The 18,973-nt window shown below is 46.4% G+C and overlaps 2 protein-coding genes across 10 annotated transcripts in view; one reads left to right on the top strand and one right to left on the bottom strand.

The window, feature by feature from the left end:
• Nucleotides 1-2,330, bottom strand: part of CCM2 (CCM2 scaffold protein) — a 278,566-nt gene extending 276,236 nt beyond the window's left edge. For 2 of the 5 annotated variants that reach the window (XM_029588207.1, XM_029588208.1), the window contains exon 1: nucleotides 2,057-2,330. In XM_029588207.1, coding sequence (XP_029444067.1) covers nucleotides 2,057-2,308 — 252 coding nt within the window. In that variant the 5' untranslated portion in view covers nucleotides 2,309-2,330. Of the gene's footprint in view, nucleotides 1-130; nucleotides 198-1,808; nucleotides 2,025-2,056 lie in introns of those variants that run through there. The other 3 variants (XM_029588209.1, XM_029588213.1, XM_029588211.1) reach the window with 3 other exon arrangements.
• ANAPC15 (anaphase promoting complex subunit 15) lies at nucleotides 2,202-17,524 on the top strand. Of its 5 annotated transcripts, none has more exons than XM_029588221.1 (5): nucleotides 2,202-2,339; nucleotides 11,652-11,782; nucleotides 13,431-13,490; nucleotides 14,795-14,932; nucleotides 16,990-17,524. In XM_029588221.1, exons 2-5 carry the CDS (start codon nucleotides 11,663-11,665, stop codon nucleotides 17,035-17,037), a joined length of 366 nt encoding a protein of 121 aa, XP_029444081.1. In that variant the 5' UTR covers nucleotides 2,202-2,339; nucleotides 11,652-11,662; the 3' UTR covers nucleotides 17,038-17,524. The 5 variants fall into 5 exon arrangements, with proteins under 5 accessions (XP_029444081.1, XP_029444077.1, XP_029444080.1 ...); XM_029588217.1 differs by having other exon boundaries at nucleotides 14,795-14,953; XM_029588220.1 differs by lacking the exon at nucleotides 2,202-2,339 and adding an exon at nucleotides 2,353-2,364 and having other exon boundaries at nucleotides 14,795-14,953.
• Nucleotides 17,525-18,973: the final 1,449 nt, after the last annotated feature.

The following is an 18,973-nucleotide window of genomic DNA, read 5'->3' as shown; positions in this document are numbered from 1 at the left end:
GTTTTGGAAATGTGATAAGACTTTTCAGTTTAGTGTATTCCCGTGCAGGTACCTCAATCAGTTGACTGTAGCGCATATTGTTTGAAAGCTGTCTGTACACCTCTATGTATTTGTGTATGTCCATATTTACCAGAGCCTCCTGTGTCCAGTGGCCTGTTTTGGTTGTTTTGTAGGTTCTCTCTTTATGGCAGCTCTTTCTAGTGGAGAAAGGTTATACAGAATTTATTCTATTTGCTGGAAAGCTGAAACTTCCTAAGCTGCTGTCTAGGTTTACTGTTTTGTCCATCTGGTGGGGAGGAAAAAAAAAAAGTTTTCTTTTTTAAAATTTGTAATCCATTGTGTTGGAGGTGGAGGTTTTTTCTGTATTATGGAAATGTGGAGCATCTGACACTGGCGAGATGGACCAGCCGTTAAAGACAAAAATCAATTCACACCGAACACAAAATTAATCACAGGGAAGACCAGAACTGCACCTCTATAGGGGAACACTTTTCAGAATTAGTGCATCTTTGATCTTATAATCAGAATGATCAAAGAAAAATGTAACAATCCAAGAAAAATAATCAGACAATTTTGGAACCGACAAAAAAGGACTCAAAGACCTAGGTTTCCTAGAACATTACAGAACCATAATATTATATTGTCATTTGTCAGTCTCCTTTGGATCACCTATCAAACCTCCACCATCCTTTCACTATCACTGTAATAATGTTTTTATAATTTACTTATTACATCCACACTATTTTGTGTCTCTTGGTAAGTCGTCTTTTACTCATTTTAATTCTGATCTGAAGGGCACAAAAAGCTAGTCAAGAAATGTACTTTGAATTTTTTTATTTTTTTTTTTTATTTAAAAAGTTTTTTTTTCTATACCACTACACCATAGCAGTTAACAAAGCATAACATACATAATAAAATATCTATATATAATCAAATAAAACATAACAGTACAGTATATCTGTTGGAGGATTATTCATTTGCCACACTTAGTCCAATAAAAAGGTATCACCTTAATTGTTATTTGTTAACCTGTATTTCTGTGCATTCAAGTACACTAACGCTGCAGACAAACTACTTTAAATAAACAAACCCAGCTCCATGAAAGCAAATCCCCAGGCACAAAAGCACTCCCTTGCAAACCGAGGCTGCCATCTCTCCTTCCCCTGCACTCTGCACCATTTTCAGCACCTGAGAAATATACTGATAACATAGGCGATTCCTTCAGCAAAATTTCCCTTCCTGAAGATCCGAACACATGGTTAAGCTCCAGCACACCTTACCGGTCTTCCTAACGTACCAGAAGGTAAGGTTCATCACTGAAAAAAAGAAAAAAGTACTCCCTACCCAAGCAAGGGGAAAGCCCGAGAAATGAAATAAATTTGGCAGAGTAGATTGATTTATGTATTTATTTTGAATTTTTATATACCGATGGGCCTTAAGGCTATAATCTGAGGTACAAGAAACTCTGCCACTGAATTGTGTTCAGCGACAGCCCCTTTACACTATTGCACCGATTACGGCACAGAGCTCCCACCTGGGACAGAGAAGAAAGTGTAACCAAACCCCGGGCTCCATTGCAACCAAGACAAAATAAGAAGAGTTGCCTGCATTATACCGAGCACCAAGTACAGCCGCCTCATCCGCAGAGGCACTGATGAAGTTTGGAAGCATAACTTTTTCTTCACTCTCTCTCTCTCTCTCTCTCTCTGTGGGCCGTTAGCTCCTGCAAACTCTCTTCTCTCTGCCAGGCTTGTACACAGCACCTCCCCCTCTACAGGTGAAGGGGAGCCCCCAGCTCGCTCACTCACCTTTTTACCTTTCTTCGCCTCATCTTCCATGTCTCACCCAGCGAGAGCTGCTGCTGCTGCCGCTACCGCCACCACCGCCGCCGCGGGCCCCAGGGACATCACTGCGGCCAAGGCGAGGAGAGGGGGGGGGGGGAGAGAGGGAGTCGGGAGTTTTCTTTACACAGGACCCCTCCCGAGAGCGGCCGAAGCGCACTATAACGAGGAAGAGGGCGAAGGGAGAGACCCACCCCGCCAGCCCCCCTCCTCACCTTTGCCTCACCCGCGCGCGCGCGCCCCCTAGAGCCCGCACCGCGACAGCTCAAGCGGCCAAACACCGCCGCTCCGCACTCCCGCCATTTTAGGGCGGTACCTGCTCCCCCGGCCAGGCGCGGCGCGAGGGACGGAGCCGGAGGACTGACGTCAGCGGTCCACGGGGGCCATAGAGAGGAGACAGCAGGGTGGAAGTTGTCCCGTCCGCCACGCATGCGCACAACGAGGAAACGAAGTTGTTCGGCGGCCATCTTTCTAGCTGGCTGCTGTCAGTGGAGGCCGGTGAGTGAGTGTGTCAGGTTGCTCGGTGCGGGAAGCGGTTTTGCGTGCAAGATTATTGGGGGGGGGGGGGGGGGGTGGAGGGCGTTAGGTTTCGTAATTGGGCAGGCGATTATAAAGTGGTAGGATGCAGAAAAATGGGCTGAATTTAGCGCATGCGGTGAGAGGGAAATGCCGGTAATGTTGTGTTCGCTTATGGCCTCCCTCCTACTCCGGGATTGCGTCCTGCATTAGTCAGAGCGGTTGTTTAAATCGGATAGCTCCTAGAAAGACGTAACGCTGTACGGAGACAGTCCCTATCCTCTGAGGCAGCTTGTTCTTGCTCTGTTTTGTTTATGCAGGGGCGTGAGGCTCGGCATAAGTTGAACTCGTTTCCATTTCTGTGGGTTGTGACACTCTTAAAGGGACCAACAAAAAATATGTAGTATTTGAATTTAGATCTCATTCTTACACTTTTTTTTTTTTTTTTAAAGATGTCCAGCATAGTTGCTAAACATAAATTAGATTCTGCAATCCGAAGTGAGAGCAATAGTCCAATCTTTCTAGATTCTTTCAAATAGCCACCCATACAGGTAAAATAACGTACTTAGCCAAATAGAGCCCGATGTAACACGGGGTTCTGTTATATTTTTTTAACCTCCATGCTAATAAATAAATTCCTGGTGTAATAAGCAAATGGAATGCCAGGACATCAGGATTTTAAAGAGTTCAGTTAAAGTATGCACGTAGCCTTTTTACTCTCAAGGGCGAAGGAGTTTATGTGCGCACAAGCTTTTCATTTGTTGCCACGCTTCTCCCAAATAAAAATAACATCTGCACTCATCACTCCTCCTCCTGGCTCCCAAATCCATTTTTTCTGAGTGTAGAAAGATGATTTGTGAGCTGGGGAAAGTGGAGGACATGAATGCGGGAGAAGTGTGCAGGGTGGTTATTTTTATATTGCTTCCCCTGCTCTGGGTGGAAAGATTCACCAGCCACCCAAGTCCTAAACTATGGGTCGGGAACCCAAATGGGATCACTGAAACCTTCAGCTGGGGCCACATGTTTCTTTTCAGGTATCAGCAGCATTGGTAGTGGGAGTCTGTGAGCCAGCACTCACAGGCCCTGTTCTGGCACTGCCCCTGCACGAGTTTCTGTGTTAGCATGAAGCATTGTGCAATGAGAGGCTGAGGCTACAGCAGGGCCTGTGAGCTGGCTTTCATTGCTAATGCTTTTGCCGCTTATAGCAGATTACAGTCAGGCTGGGGACCAGCAGGGGATATTTGAGAGAAGGGATGGGGTAAGAGAGAGGGAATGACAAAGGCTCAGTTGAGGGTTATAAGAAGAGCTTGAGGATGAGAGAGGATCAGTGGTGTGGGATGCAAAAAGGGCTATAAGAGTTTAACGAGCTGGAGAAGGGTGAAGGTTGAGAGAGGGAATCGGCTGAACTGTGGAGCAAGAGTGTGATTGTTAGAGGGTATCTGCACCCTTGCTAATTTGTTTTGGTTGTCCTCTCAGGTCACGTGCATTTTCAGGTGCCAAAGTGGGGTTGCATTAGCTAAAACTTTGGAAGGCTTTCCCTGTGGTCTATGGCAGGATCAATGCCAGCTCTCAGCTGTTGGCTGAGCCCCCTGTCTGGGAATAGATCAAGATCTGGCCTCCGCTTGTAGTGCTGCAGGGAAAAAGTTGCCTTCCTTATGTGCAGGAAACATACTTAGTGTGTGTGCTGTTCTTTGTGCATAAAATGATTTATATGCACAATGTTTTCACTGTGTAACTCATATTTTTTTGCACAGAAAATCCTGACTTTTCTTAGCATCCAGACAGATGAATTCAGAACCAGTTATGCACCTCTACCAGCAGATGGAGATGGAGCAAAGCTGACATCACAGTGTATCTACCCCTGCAGTGACATCAGCCTGCCAGTATTCTCTTCAAAAGCCAACTGTAAACAGACTAGAAAAAACTTGATTAATAACAGATAAGCATTTCAATACTCAGCCAACAGGAAACACTGGGCTTAGACAAAGAATGTATAAACACTAGTCTAGGGGCTGGACTAACACTTACCAGTAACTCCTGGAACACATAGCCACCAAAGAGGACCATAGTACAATCATTCTGCAGCCAAGGGCGGGAAGCTGAAGTCATCTGTCTGGTCTAAAGAAAAGGAAATTATCAGGTAAGTAATAATTTCTCAATAGCTCCCAGCACCGGATCTTCTAGCTTCTGCCCATAATCTAATATTAGTCCTAGAATCCTACTCTACCTCTGCACAGGAGTCAACTTGCCAGAAAACCAGTGAATGCCATCATTAACAAGGGATATGCATGGGAGGGTGCTAAGCTGTATGCACATTATGTGTGGAATTCTTTGCTGCATCTATATAAATAAAAATGTTAAATAGTTTGGACAAAATCACTAATCTCAGAAACCACTGAACAGATTGCTTTCAAATTTGGACAGAACCTTCATTTCGCATACAGGAAGGTTCTTCTGTACTTACATTACAGATATGTCACACCTGTGACAGGTAAAATAGATTCTAAAAAATTTTTCCAGAAAACAGCGACATCTGCTGGACGTAAGCGCCATCTGTTACACCTTACACTAACACACGCCACACTAATCATTTCGCCAGTCCAGGTCCATGTTTCACTTCCATTTTAACACATTCGTGCAATTTTTTCACCGGAAGATAACTATTTCCTTTACAGATAAAATACATCCACCACCCCCCTCACACATGCCAAATTGATTTACTTCCCACAGCCTCCCAACACACACAAAACCACCCTCCTCACACCCCCCACACACATGCCAAATTTATTTACTTCCCAGGCCCTCACAACACTCACAAAACCTGACAGAAGTCTGGGAGGCTCCAGCGGGGGGCCAGGACCGGTCCGGGACACATCTGCACTACGGCTGTCGGCTGCCAGCAATCAACATGGCGCCGACGGCCCTTTCCCTTACTATGCCACTCGGGGACACCAATGGCAGCAGTAGCCCATGTGACATAGTAAGGGCGAGGGCCCCTCGGCGCCATTTTCAGGACTGGCAGCCGGTGGACCTTTGCCCTTACTATCAGATCGATACTCTAAAACTGCAGCAGAAAGAGTGCGGCATTGCCAGGCGCACCCTTCCTCCCCGCACGCACAGTTCTCTTGACCTAGCACCTGATACTCTCTTCTAATTGCTTGCAAATGCATGCCGCGGCTGTGAAGCGTTAGGGAAGGGTTAGGCCCGCGCAACCCATTTTACTGTATAGGCGCTTAATACAGCGCCTATACAGTAACCTGGGTGCGCTGGTACCTGTCATTTCAAATGTCATTTGAAATGACAGGCACCAGGAAGTGTAAAAAACAAAAAAACCAAAAATATGTAAAAACCTGAGTGTTATAAAAAAAAATAAAAATGTTTAAATACCTGTCACTTTCCGAATCGTGCGGTCATCCAAGCAGCGGCAGGAGCCGGAGGGCCGTGTGGGTCCAGGCAGCCGGCGGCGGGAGCCGGGTGTTCGATCGAGGCCGCGGGCGGGTGGGCGCCTGTTCATCCAGGCGGCGGGGGCGGGGGCGAATCGCACGGTCGCACAGGCGCGCATTCATTCACTGCCGGTGGGGGCTGCCAGAGGCCGCTTTCGCCGCCGGCTCCTCCGCCTGGATAATGCGCGCCTGTGCGACCCGGCCCGCGGCCTAGATTGAACACGCGCCCACCCTCCCCCCGGATCCCGCCGCCGCTGCCGCCGCCCGCCTGAAACCAACGCACGCCCACCCGCCCACGCCGCCTGGATGAACAGGCGCCCACCCGCCCGCGGCCTCGATCGAACACCCGGCTCCCGCCGCCGGCCGCCTGGACCCACGCGGCCCTCTGGCTCCCGCCGCTGCCTGGATGACCGCACGATTCGGAAAGTGACAGGTATTTAAAATTTTTTTTTTTTTTCTGACAGGTTTTATGTGTCCCACATCATTACATTTTCTCGATCATCTCTGTATCGCTTTTTTTTTAATTGTTTTTTATTGTGTTTGAGTATCTTAAGCGGTGTCGATGGATTTGTTACAAGACTCACAGTCCTAACACCTACTAGGGGGAGGCGGTAAACTAACACGTTAAGGCCGCGGCAAAACAGCGGGTTACTAAGGAGATAATATCAGCGCCCGTTACAGTATCGGAGGGGAATAGCTAATTCCTTCATTATACAGCTATTTCGTTCATTTACACATCATATACATGCTGCGTGCGGAAAGGGTTATGTGTCTATTTTAAGAAGCGCTACGGACGCGTGAAACTGGAGACTGTATTGCTGGATCGCCTTACTCGTCTGTATTGTGTGCTCCCAGCACGTTACAGACGGGAAATCTTCAACCGCACGTTACTGTATCGACCTGTATGTCAGAGGACCTACCGCTGCCATTGCTCCACCCCACTGACATAGTAAGGGCAAAGGGCCGTCGGAACCTGTTTCAGTGCTCGCAGCCGACGGACCAACGCCAATACATTGCTCCCGGACCGCTCCTGAACGCCCGCTCCACCGACTGACATTTTTATCAGGTCTCGGAGGGTGGGGGGTGATAATGAATTTATTGTGAACATCTTGGGGAGGGGTCATGAGGGGGGGCAGGTTTCATTCATTCAGCAACTCTGGGGGGGGCAGGGGGGTGGGCTACTGTTTTTCACGGGGCTGGGGGAGGGGGGGCAGGAGAGTGTGGGGTGGTTAGTTGAAGAGAACTTTTCTCATAGGGTTGTTTTTTGGGGGAAGGGGGAGGTTCACACACAAATACATACACTAAGGGGCGGATTTTAAAAGCCCTGCTCGCGTAAATCCGCCCGGATTTACGCGAGCAGGGCCTTGCGCGCCTATTTTCCATAGGCCTGCCGGCGCACGCAGAGCCCCAGGACTCGCGTAAGTCCCGGGGTTTTTTGTCGGGGGCGTGTCGGGGGTGGGGCCGATCGATGCGGTGTTTCGGGGGCGGGCCTGGGGGCGTGGTTTCAGCCCGGGGTGGTCCAGGGGCGTGGCCACGCCCTCCAGAACCGCCCCCGGGTTGCGTCTCGGTGCGCCAGCAGCCCCGCTGGCGCGCGTGGATTTACTTCTCCCTCCGGGAGGCGTAAATCCGTGAACAAAGGTAAGGGGGGGGGGGGTTTAGATAGGGCCGGGGGGGTGGGTTAGGGAGGGGAAGGTGAGGTGAGGGGAGGGCGAAAGAGAGTTCCCTCCGAGGCCGCTCCGCGGCTCGGCGCGTACCGGCTGCCCAAAATCGGCAGCCTTGCGCACGCCGATCCTGGATTTTAGAAGATACGCGCGGCTACGCGCGTATCTTCTAAAATCCTGCGTACTTTTGTTTGTGACTGGTGCGCCAACAAAAGTACGCGAACGCGCATTTTTTTAAAAATCTACCCCTAAACTTGCACAATCTCGGGAACGCACCAAAATAGCCCTCTTCAGACCACAAAACAAATTTGGAAGTGCAAATTTGGTTAGGCACTTCCCTATTTGTCTACATAACGCTCACAGATGCCCAGGGACAGATCACATGTAGCACCAACAATTTTAATTTCCCAGGTCTTGGGAGGGGGCAGGAGGGTGGGGGGTTATTATTTGATTTAAAGGGTTGGGATTGGGGTTGTTTGTTTTGGTTTTTTTTGGGGGGTGGGGGTTTCCCACAGAAATAGAAAGACAAAGGTTTTCTGATCTGAAGGGTAGGCAGTAGGCAGGGGGAGGTGACAGTGAGGGGGGAGGTGAGTGTCAGGGGAGGGAGAATGAGGGGAGAGGTGAGGGGAGAGAGTTGGAGTGGGGACAGGGGAGGGAAGGGGGGGGTGAGTGACCAAGGGGGAGGAGGATGAGTGACTGAGGTAAATGAGCAAGGGGAAGGTGGAGGGAGGGTAAAGAACCTGACTCTGCCACTGCAACGCGTGGCCGGGTACCGCTAGTTGGCAATAAAGTTTGAGCACCAAAAATGTGCACATGACTGTGCACAAGTTGTATGCTCTGCCGAGCACATCTTATTACATCAGCCCCATAGTCTGGAGGTATAACCATAGATGGGGTTAGATGGAGAGATGCTACAAGATGTGCCTTTTTTAATTTATTTTAGTTCTCAAAATTGCATTTGTTATTTTGGCTGAAAAAAGTACCTGCAGAAAAACAAATGCAAGGTCAATGATCAAACTGAAATTACCTGTGTAGTTTTGCTTTGATTATTGATGCAAACCCTGTGGGTAAAAAGTTTGATTTATTGCCCCCTGTATAATTTGCAGGTTCATAGTAACCTTGGATAAGGATCAGTTGGCCTATATAGTCTGTCCACTTGTCTTGTCTGGTTCTCTACCATTTTAGGTAGGGAACCATATAGATTACTTTTTATTTATTCATTCAAATTTATATACCACCCATCTCCTACAGGCTCCATGCAGGTTTACAATACATTTAATACATAGTATGATCTTAATATTCCCACAAATAAACCAACACCAGCTTCTCTCTACCTCATATCTTTTATCCAGTCTTTCAGCCCGGTTCCTACCACAGCCCTCTGTGTCCCAAGCATATTTAAATTCTGTTACAGTGCCAGCATCTTTGCTGGGAGGACGTTCCAGGCCTTCTCTTCCTCCTTGGCTCTTATGAGACCTGTTTTAATCCAATACCCAGGGCCTCCTCGCTTTCCCCCCCCCTCCCCCCTGCATCTTGGCACATAACACAAGAGATGCCATCCCAGGTCAGACTACTGGTCCACCAAGCCTGGCTTCCTCTTTCTGACAGTGGTCAATCTGGGCCATTGGAAGAACCCAGCAGATCCTACTAGGAAAGTCCATTCCCTGTTGCTCATTCCCAGAATTATGAGGTGGAGGCTTTCAAGTAAATCTGGCTAATAGGCGATGGACCAGTCCTCCAGCATCATGTCCGAACCTCCTCTTCTAACTTGGCTACCCTACTAACCTTGACCACTTCCTCTGGCAACAAATGGCACATCGTAAACGTGCCTTGGATGAAGACATGCTTTCATCTCCGTGCCTATATGAAATGGAGATTTTACTGTCTTTGGAATCTTTTTAAAAGAAAGCTAATCCTCCCCCACACCGCCCCTCCAGGCACCCTGTAGAAGGGGGACGGTATTTAAGTACACGCTGCAATATTCCTTGCCATCTAAGAACTAAACACGATCCTGCTTGCTCTTGGATTTCTGTTCCATTTTTGAACCGTTAACCCTGCAAGCCGCCAAGCTGAGAACAGGATCACAAACAACCTCCCAAAACTGGGATCCTCTGCTTCCGTGCAGAGTCCGTACGAGGACAAAAGGCGATTTCATAGCCAATATCGACCAGTCAGGTCTGTGAAATTTGAACTCTTTTGAGATTCTCTTGCTAACATGGCTGTTTAAATGCTGGAGTTGTTTCAACAATTTTTAAATTTTGTGACGACGCAGGGATGTTTTAAGCTGCTGCAGGCTGACTGCTCCCACTCTCATCATACTGTTTAGTATATAAAAGGTACCACTTTCTTGTGAGCCTGTCGGTTTAGAGAGAAACCTTTTCTTTTCCCCCCCCAAGCCCTTTTTCTGCTAAAAGTGCAGTGCTGGCTTTTGCATTGGGTGGGTCGCTCTTTGCTGTGGCTTGCCATTTGTTTTATCAGAGGGACATTGAGATAAAGCCACACCCAGCCGCTGGTGTTTTTCCAGACTTGGGGGCCTGGTGGGCTGCATCAGTTGTAGTAGTAGTAGTAGTGAGATACTCAAATCCATTCCCGGTTTTAACCCTTTGTGTACAGCGTTGCCTCTTTTCCACTACCAATAGGGTATTTTTGTTTTGTTTTGTTTTTTCTCTCTTGTGGTGTTGGAGAATAGTTTCTTATGAAAAATTTGCCTAAGGGTAAATATGTCTGGAATGGAAATGTTATTCTAAAAGCGCAGGCAGAAATCCTTAATCTGGGGCTCATGAGATTAACTTGAATAATTTCTTGTAAAGGATATGCTGCTGATTGGCCTTGAACCAGTGTTTGTAGGGGGAAATGTGCTGTTTTCCTAGCTGATGATCCACCAAGTGGCACTTTTGCTGTTTGGAATTATATTATTAGAGAGGTGAAACTTTTTTTTTTCTTTTTTTCTTTTATTTAGTGTTTGAACTTCTTTGCATTGCATTAATATTTAGCAATGAGTTGGTCCTCTTAAGTGAAATAGAGAAATGAAGCATTAATGTTCAGTTTTTAAATCGGATTTGCCCTTGCCAGTTTGAGTCCTGTAGGCCTAGGGTTGGCGTCATCACTCCAGCATGAAATGATTACGCATTGGAGGAGGGGGAAGAACAAATTGTGATGCTGAAAATCTGGGGGAGGGTTCCATGGATCCAGTTGCCAATAGTCCTGGGTTTCTTCTAAGGAGCTCTGGCCCATCCTCTCCAGATGGCAAGGTGTTTGTGCACCGTGCTGATGGATTAACATGGCCCTGATCTGTCAACATGCCTTCACCCAAGAAATGCCCAGTGTCGCTGTAGACATCCATAAAGCTTCAAAAACGGAGCTGCTATTTTATTTCCTTCTCCAGCATCAAAAGTTGAATTTGGATTTCATGTGTTGTAAATGGAGAACGTAAGCAAATAATTTTACTGTAGAGAGAACTAGGAGCAGCGTTTTCTGGCTGTTCAACAGTAGTAGAGAGACACAAGGTACCTCTGCTAGGGAGCAGGTTCAGTTTTCAGTCTTTTTGCTCCTTTGACTGAGCCTTCAGAGACCAGGAATAAGGCTGGAAGAGAGCAGGGAACTCTCTCAAGATCCCTGTTGTGTGCACACACAGCAATTGAAGCTGTTCCAGCTTTTACTCTGAGCTTAAGTGGGCCTACCTAACTGCACAGGTTTCCCTAAAGGTGTCTCCTCTTCTGATGAAGGTCCAAATACGTGCTGGAAGTTTTAAAATCTTAGTATGGGAATTTATTTTTTAAACTTCTGTAACCGTGTGGAAGGGACTAGATATCTCCTCCATTAACAAAGCTTTTTTGACTACAGATTTGAAAAGCATCTTTCGTGATGCTTCTGTCTCATCTGCTAGCCCAGTGGTTCTCAACCCAGTCCTCAGGACATACCTAGCCAGTCAGGTTGTAAGGATGGCCATAATGAATATTCATGAGATAGATTTGCATACAGTGGAGGCAGTACATTCAAATTTCTCCTCCAGATTCATTATGAATATCCTGAAAACCTGACTAGCTAGGGGGACTTTGAAGGGTGACTAGCAATACAAGACACTTAAGAGTGTTTGAATGAATGTTCATCAGTAGCTCTTAGCGTGCTGCTCTGTTCAGTAGTTTTGCAATCTGCAGGTGTTCTTACAGAATCTTTTTCTCCTCCACCAGGCAACAAGAGAATGTCTACGTTGTTTCCTTCTCTGTTCCCCCAAGTGACTGAGTCCCTGTGGTTTAACCTGGACCGGCCATGTGTGGATGAGAATGAGCTCCAGCAGCAGGAGCAGCAGCATCAAGCCTGGGTAACTGTTGGCTTATTGCAAAGAGCAGATTCTTGGTCTGCGCATCCATTTGTTGTCTTCTGTTCAGGGCCAGCACCATTGTTGTTTGTCCACGCTGGAAAGCCGGTACATGGTCAATAGGGGCAGGCAACGTGGGCCTACAAAAGCTGCAGACAGACCTGGTTTTCAGGGGGAATCAAAATTTGCAAAACAAACCTAAAGGGTGAATGCAGATAAAGCTGCAGAATATTCATTATTGATCTCCCAAAAACCAGACTGACTGACAGCCGTCAGTCAGGTTGGCCTATCCTGGCCAGTCTTCAAAAACAATACAAACTGAAAGCTAGAGATGTAGTGGCCATACTCTGTATTACTGAAGTGTGGCAGCCTGTGAAAAGAAATCACTTTGGACTACAGAGTGCAGAGTATTGTGTTTATCCTTGGTCTTTCAGGTTGTGCATGCTCACTGTGCTCAGTTGATTTTCGCCAGCCTGCTAAGGTGAATGAAGTTGTTATGATGCTGGGTCAGAGCAGTGGTCCATCAAGCCCAGCATCCTGTCTCCAAAAGTGGCCAAGTCCCAATAGGAAAATCAATTCCCCATTACTCACTTCCAGAAAGTTAAGTCCTGGAGATATCAAAGTTTAGCTGGATAACAATAGTAATAATATTTTTGTACACACTTCTGTTTAACTCTGCTATACTTCTTCCTTATACATCCTGTGGGAGGGAAAAGGGATTCAAATTGGCCAGGTGTTTGCTGCCAGTGATTGTTGGGGCTGTGTTTTAAAAAAAAAAAAAAAAAAAGAGGGGCATATTGATCAAACCGCATTGTGCGTTGCTTATTGCAGGCGCCATTGTTTGCAATTGCCAATAATGTGTGGTGAGTTCGGTAAATATACCCCTCATTTTGGTGAGTGCACCAAGCGAGGGTGACCCGATAAAGAAACATTTCTGCAATAATATGATTCTATTCTTTTAGCAGACTCACTTATATTTTACACTCTGCAAATGTCTGATGATCCTCATTATGCTTTGCGATCCCTCAGTTAGTGAAAAGTGTACTGGAATATGCTTGATCGTTGGCCAAGAGATCATGGATAATTAACTTGCTTAAGCTTTCCTATCCACCTACTATACAGCAGCACCTTAGCTCAGAGCCGGAGTGATGATGTCCAGGTTCTGCCCTCAAATTACAGCTAAAACCATTTGCAGTACCCTGGAAACACACACCCCCCCAAAAAAAAAAAATTTTCTGGTAATTATACAGATCCACAACTAGCTCCGACTGTGCCAGTGGGCAAATGTTTAACCAAAATCATTTGTCTCAATAGCAGTGTTAATTGGCTTCAGGCTGTAGGATCTGGGGGTTTTTTTTTTCCATAAACCAACTGTGCCAGTCTAATCAGGTAAGAGGCACCCACCCCTTCCAGCAGAGCAGTGAAGTGAATCTGCTGCATTGATCTCTTCTATTCATTCCCTAAATTCTTCACTATTTCTGGCTATGATTGTGTTACAGGGCACTGTCCAGAAAATCTGTTGCCACTTTATATTTGCTAATGGAAACTCATCTCGCTGTGGTGTGTGGGTTGGTTTCTTTTTTTGGTTTTTGTTTGGAGTTTTTTGTTAAGCAGTGGGTTTTCATGGTTTGTCCTTTGTTTTTATTTAAAGCTTCAAAGTATAGCGGAAAAGGACAGCAATTTGGTTCCAATTGGGAAACCTGCTTCTGAGGTAAGCGATCACAATCTATCGGATTTCCTCCACAGAGCGTAGATCCCCCATAATGCTTTTGACCAGTGGAGTTGGGAATGTCCCCTATGTCACTGGGCGTGAGGGATGCTCCCTACATCAGTGAGGGAAAGGGGAGAGCTCCCTGCATCACACCGTGCAGATGGCAACAAGTCGAGAAGCAGAGCCAGCCATTTGGAGCTTGGGAAAATAACTCTTCAGCCCATTTTAATGCTTTGGCTGACTCCCGTGTCTTTATTTCACAGGAAAATAGGAACCCGGGGCTAGGGGAGAGAGAGAGAGAGAGACTTTGAGTTCCGTTTTCTTGCTGAGTTTTATTTCATTTTGAAGGAGAAGTAATTATTGGATATTTTGAAAGCCCCTGTTTCGCCAGGGTGCTGGTTCTGATAATTACAGGAGCCGTGACGGGTGTGAATGAGAAGAGCTCGGGGGGGGGGGGGGAAGAGTTCTGGAAAGCAGAGTGTGGCCATAGAAAAGGCGCATACCTTTTGTTCCAATCACTATAATTGTATCAATGTTTCTGCACACACACAAAAAAATATATAATCAACAGAGGGAGGACTAGAGGCACAACATGGGCAAGTTGGCTTGTTGGTGCCACCCTAGCAGTTCCTTGGGAGTGCATCTCTGCTCAGAACCAGCTGTCAGCCATGCTCTTCCCCTCTGAGAGAGCAAATTCATTAATGCCTAAGGGATGATCAGCATAGTGTGAGCTAATGAAAGTTCATCACTTAGGACCACTTTGATAGATAGATAGATGGAAGCTCCAATTAGAGCCTACCCCAGCTGATTTTACTACAAGCTACAGCCCAAACTACTAGACCAATCCATCAGTTGGCACAATACCTTAAGAGGCACAGCAACAAACCCTAGAGCCACAAGCCCTGTCTTCTGGCAGTAATACACTTGACTGTCTAAAGGACAGACGCTGTCAGAACTCGAACAGGACCCAAGCACTCCAGCAGGCCTTGGAGCTGGGAGCTTTCTGCTCCTAGCTGCTCCCCTTGTGCATGCAGCATTCGGTCCTATCCTGACTCGTGTTAATAAAAGGTGGTGAAGGCATAGGGTGGGTTGACTTCATCACGATGAGGTCCGCGAAGGCGGCGCTGGTGAGGAGCCGCATGAGCTCCTGGCGCCAGACGCACTGAGCGGTTTCTCCCACATTTCTTTGGGAGGGTGGGGATGCTTAATGCCTGTGGCTCTTTGCATGTTGAAACCTCTCCACCCCTCCCACCCCCCTCCCCTTGTCATGTGAATGCTGGTGAAGTTTGTTTTTCCTGTGTCAGCATTATGATGAAGAGGAGGAGGAGGACGACGAGGACGATGAAGACAGCGAGGAAGACTCCGAGGATGATGAAGACATGCAGGACATGGACGAGATGAATGATTACAATGATTCTCCAGACGACGGGGAGATTAATGAGGTGCAAGCAGGGCATGTGAATGTAAATCCACCCCTTCGTATAAGATTATGCTGGCTCCCTGTTGTACTGTCTATATAAATGTAAAAAGAAAAAAAAAAAATCAACATTCATAGTAAAAGTACAAAGCCCAAACTGGAGCAGCCACACCTATCTGTCATACTAGTGCAGTCACACTGATCTAGCAGAGCAAGCAAACTTGCTGGTTGGAGCAGCACTTCTGCTTGGCCCAAAATGAACTGATGTGCCCACACTGCATTTCAGCCTGGACATGCTGCCTGTCTTGACATCTTTATTCCCCCTCTGTGAACGTAGAATATGTTACCAAATCATCTAAGAATCTGCAGGGGCACACTGGTGCACCTCCCTCTGTGAAATACTTCATGCTGAACCCTGGAGTTCACCCTTTGGACACTTCTGCTCTTCTGGGCCATGAAACATGGCCAGGAAATCTGCCCAGTGGGCAAATGTTCAACTAATCTCACCTGTCTCATCACAAACCTAACTAGCCCTAGGCTGATTTATGTGGCATCCTTTATACTTGGGGGGGTAAAATTATGGCAACCCTCTGCAAGTAAGAATGGCAAGTCCAGGCAGGCATGGGGATAATATCAGGACCAGATCTCTGTCCTGAAAAAATGAAGCTAGTTGTAAAGCCTGTTCACAAAATGGCCTGTTACAAAACAAACACTTGTTTTAGTACTGCTACATGTTTAAAATTGTTTTATAGGATAAAAGCTTTACCTCAATAAATATAACGCCTGGTTTCCCTTGTTTTCCACCTGCAGCAGAATTAGATGTGTTATGGTGAGGAGAAACGAAAGCCATTAACAGTAAAAATAGGATGTTTGAGAGCAGGGGCTGCAGGCAGGAGCTTTCTCTAACCTGGCAGATTATTTTTATTTTTTTTTAATAAGAACATAAGAAGCTGCCATACTGGGTCAGACCAAGGGTCCATCAAGCCCAGCATCCTGTTTCCAACAGTGGCCAATCCAGGCCATAAGAACCTGGCAAGTACTCAGACTTTAAATAGATCTCAAGCTATTCCTTACTGATGAATAGCAGTTTATGATTTTTCCTCTAGGAACTTATCCAAACCTTTTTTGAACCCAGTTACACTAACTGCCATAATCACATCTTCTGGCAATGAATTCCATAGCTTAACTATGCGCTGAGTGAAAAGAATTTTCTTCAATTTGTTTTAAATGAGCTACTTGCTAAAGTCATTTTATTATCTGATTAAATAATCAGATAATAAATAATCGATTTCATTAACCTATTCAAATCCTTTCATGATTTTGTAGACCTCTATCATATCCCCCCTCAGCCGTCTCTTCTCCAAGCTGAACAGCCCTAACCTCTTTAATCTTTCCTCATCTGGGAGCTGTTCCATGCCCCTTATTTTGGTCATCCTTCTCTATGCTTTCTCCAGTGCAACTATATCATTTTTGAGATGTGGCAACAAGAATTGTACACAGTATTCAAGGTGCGGTCTCACCATGGAGCAATACAGAGGCATTATGACATCCACTGTTTAATTCACCATTCCCTTCCTAATAATTCCCAACATTCTGTTTGCTTTTTTGACCGCCACAGTACACTGAACTGACTATTTCAATGTATTATCTACTGTGATAACTAGATCTTTCATGGATGGTAACTCCTAAGATAGAACCTACAATTGTGTCACTAGAGCAGAGTGAGTCATTCTAAACGGAGTAACACGGTAGTCTGGTTTTTACCATCTGTCCTGAATTAGTGTTGGAACATTCAGGAGAAGCATTTGCATGTAGTATATAATAGGGTTGCATGCCCTTGCATTTTGTCATCCTGAAATCTGGATCTGTTTGCTGTCCTCAACGTTCAGAACTAGGCACCCTGATACAAGGAGCTTGCAGGTCTTAAAGTCTCACTGTAAGAATTGATCATGGTTTGAGCAGGTTCATTACTGGGGACTAAAACACATCTTCGAAGGATCCTGATGTTTGATAAACAGTGGTTTATGGGGGTAAGATTTCTATTGGAAACTAATTTTCCTTCCCTATATTATCTTATTTCAGGCAGACATGGAAGGAGCCGAGCAAGATCAGGACCAGTGGGTGATCTAAATGTGGTTGTTCATGATGCGGCTTGACAGAGCTGGACGGGCTGGATTTCTGAGGCCTTGTAGAAAGAGAGTGCACGAGGGATTCGCTGGAGCCCAGGACTACCGTTACTAATGGGTACTGCTGTAGACCCTGGTGTTTGAGACTTGGCAGGACTTCATGATCAGATGACCCAAGGCACTCACTTCCCACCCCCAATCCTTACCTCCTAGGAGATGGTCTTACAGCAGTTTGACCTGGTTTGGATGCATTGCACGGAGCAGACTGTTAATGAAATAAAGAGATGAGGATAAACATAGAGCTAGCAGTAAAGGAGAGAGTTGGGAAGATGGACAAGTCCTCAAGAACTATCTGCGTTAACCCCTGCAGTAATAAGACACCGCTTCCTCAGATGCCACACAGTGGTCAGTGGTCTGACATTTCTGATGCTCAGTACCCAGCAGGTTATGGTTTTAATAAATATTACTGCTTTCAGTTTTGTTAAACTATTTTAAATGCTTCTTTTGTTGTCTCAGTCACAGAGATAATAGCAGACCCCATTCATATTCTGCCTAGTGTCAATTGGCTTGGAAATGATAAATCAGTTACTAAGGGCCTTGAGTACAAAGGTTTTTTAAGGATTCAGAGAATTTGCTGGTTTTTCACTTCTGTCACTCAGTCTTCACTGTGTTTGAGCTGATGACCCTGGCTGGCTTCGGGCTCACTTATCTAGAATTGAGCAGATTGCTTAAGTGACTTGCTGAGGTCACAGAGGGAGTGGGGGGTGACAGAAATGGTGACCTCTGCAGTTAGCTGAAGGCTGAATGTAACTGCTTCTTTGGCTGCAAATTCCAAGAGTTTTGCACAGACTTAGAATGGGGAAAGATCCTTTTGAAAACTTAGGGGTAGATTTTATAAATCTACGCGCGCGCGTACTTTTGTTCGCACACCAGGTGCAAACAAAAGTACGCTGGGTTTTATAAGATACGCGCGTATCTTATAAAATCCAGGGTCGGCGCACACAAGGGGGTGCACGTTTGTGCACCTTGCGCGCGCCGAGCCCTGCGCACGCTGCCTGTTCCCTCCGGCCTTCCCCTACCTAACCCACCCCCCACCCCCTACCTTTGTTGAACAAGTTACGCCTGCTCAAGGCAGGCTTAACTTTGCGCGCGCCATGTTCCGGGCCGGGGGCTGGTCCGGAGGCCGCTGCCACGCCCCCGGATGACGTGCCGGCCGCATCACGCCCCCCGGAACACCCCCTCCTCCCCCCCCCCCCCAGGAAAGCCCCTGGACTTACACGTGTCCTGGGGCTTGCGCGCGCCGCCGAGCCTATGTAAAATAGGTTTGGCGCGCGCAGGGGTTTTTTTTTTTAAGGGTTACGCGCTTAACTTAAGCGCGTAACCCTTTTAAAATCCGGCCCTTAATGTTTGTCTAATCAGCCTCTAAAATCTCAGAATGTGTACATGTGGTTGTACAGTGAGTGTTTTAATAGCTCTGATTTTATGTTCAAAACATTTTATTAGTGATACACTTAATAAGCAGCACAAAATTAGAAACTGTACATGAAAACATATAAACTGATATAACTTTGGTATAATACAGAAATCGATGAAGATAAAAAGGTGATCACTTCGTTTTAAAATACAGTAATCCTGATCCATCCCTCTAGCATATTATAACCAATATGGAATATCCACACCCAAGGTGCATGGTCCCTGTGCCCCTACAGGTTTCATATACTCCTCACATAGGACCTAGGTCCACTGCATTCCTTGTTCAACAAAGTCTCTTCCCCCCCCCCCCCCCCCCTTCAGAGATCTACATCAAAGTCCCAATCAGTTATCCTGAGTGCAAAGGTCTTAACCATTGAGAATCAGACTCCAGGCTTTATGTGATAGTGCTTGCAAATATGGTTCCCAAGTCTCCAAAAATAAACACCCATGTTTCGGTGAGCTTCTGG

The sequence above is a fragment of the Rhinatrema bivittatum genome, chromosome 2 (genome assembly GCF_901001135.1).
Source record: "Rhinatrema bivittatum chromosome 2, aRhiBiv1.1, whole genome shotgun sequence".
In the NCBI taxonomy this organism is placed as follows: Eukaryota; Metazoa; Chordata; class Amphibia; order Gymnophiona; family Rhinatrematidae; genus Rhinatrema; species Rhinatrema bivittatum.
This window is presented reverse-complemented; position numbering and strand designations above follow the sequence as displayed.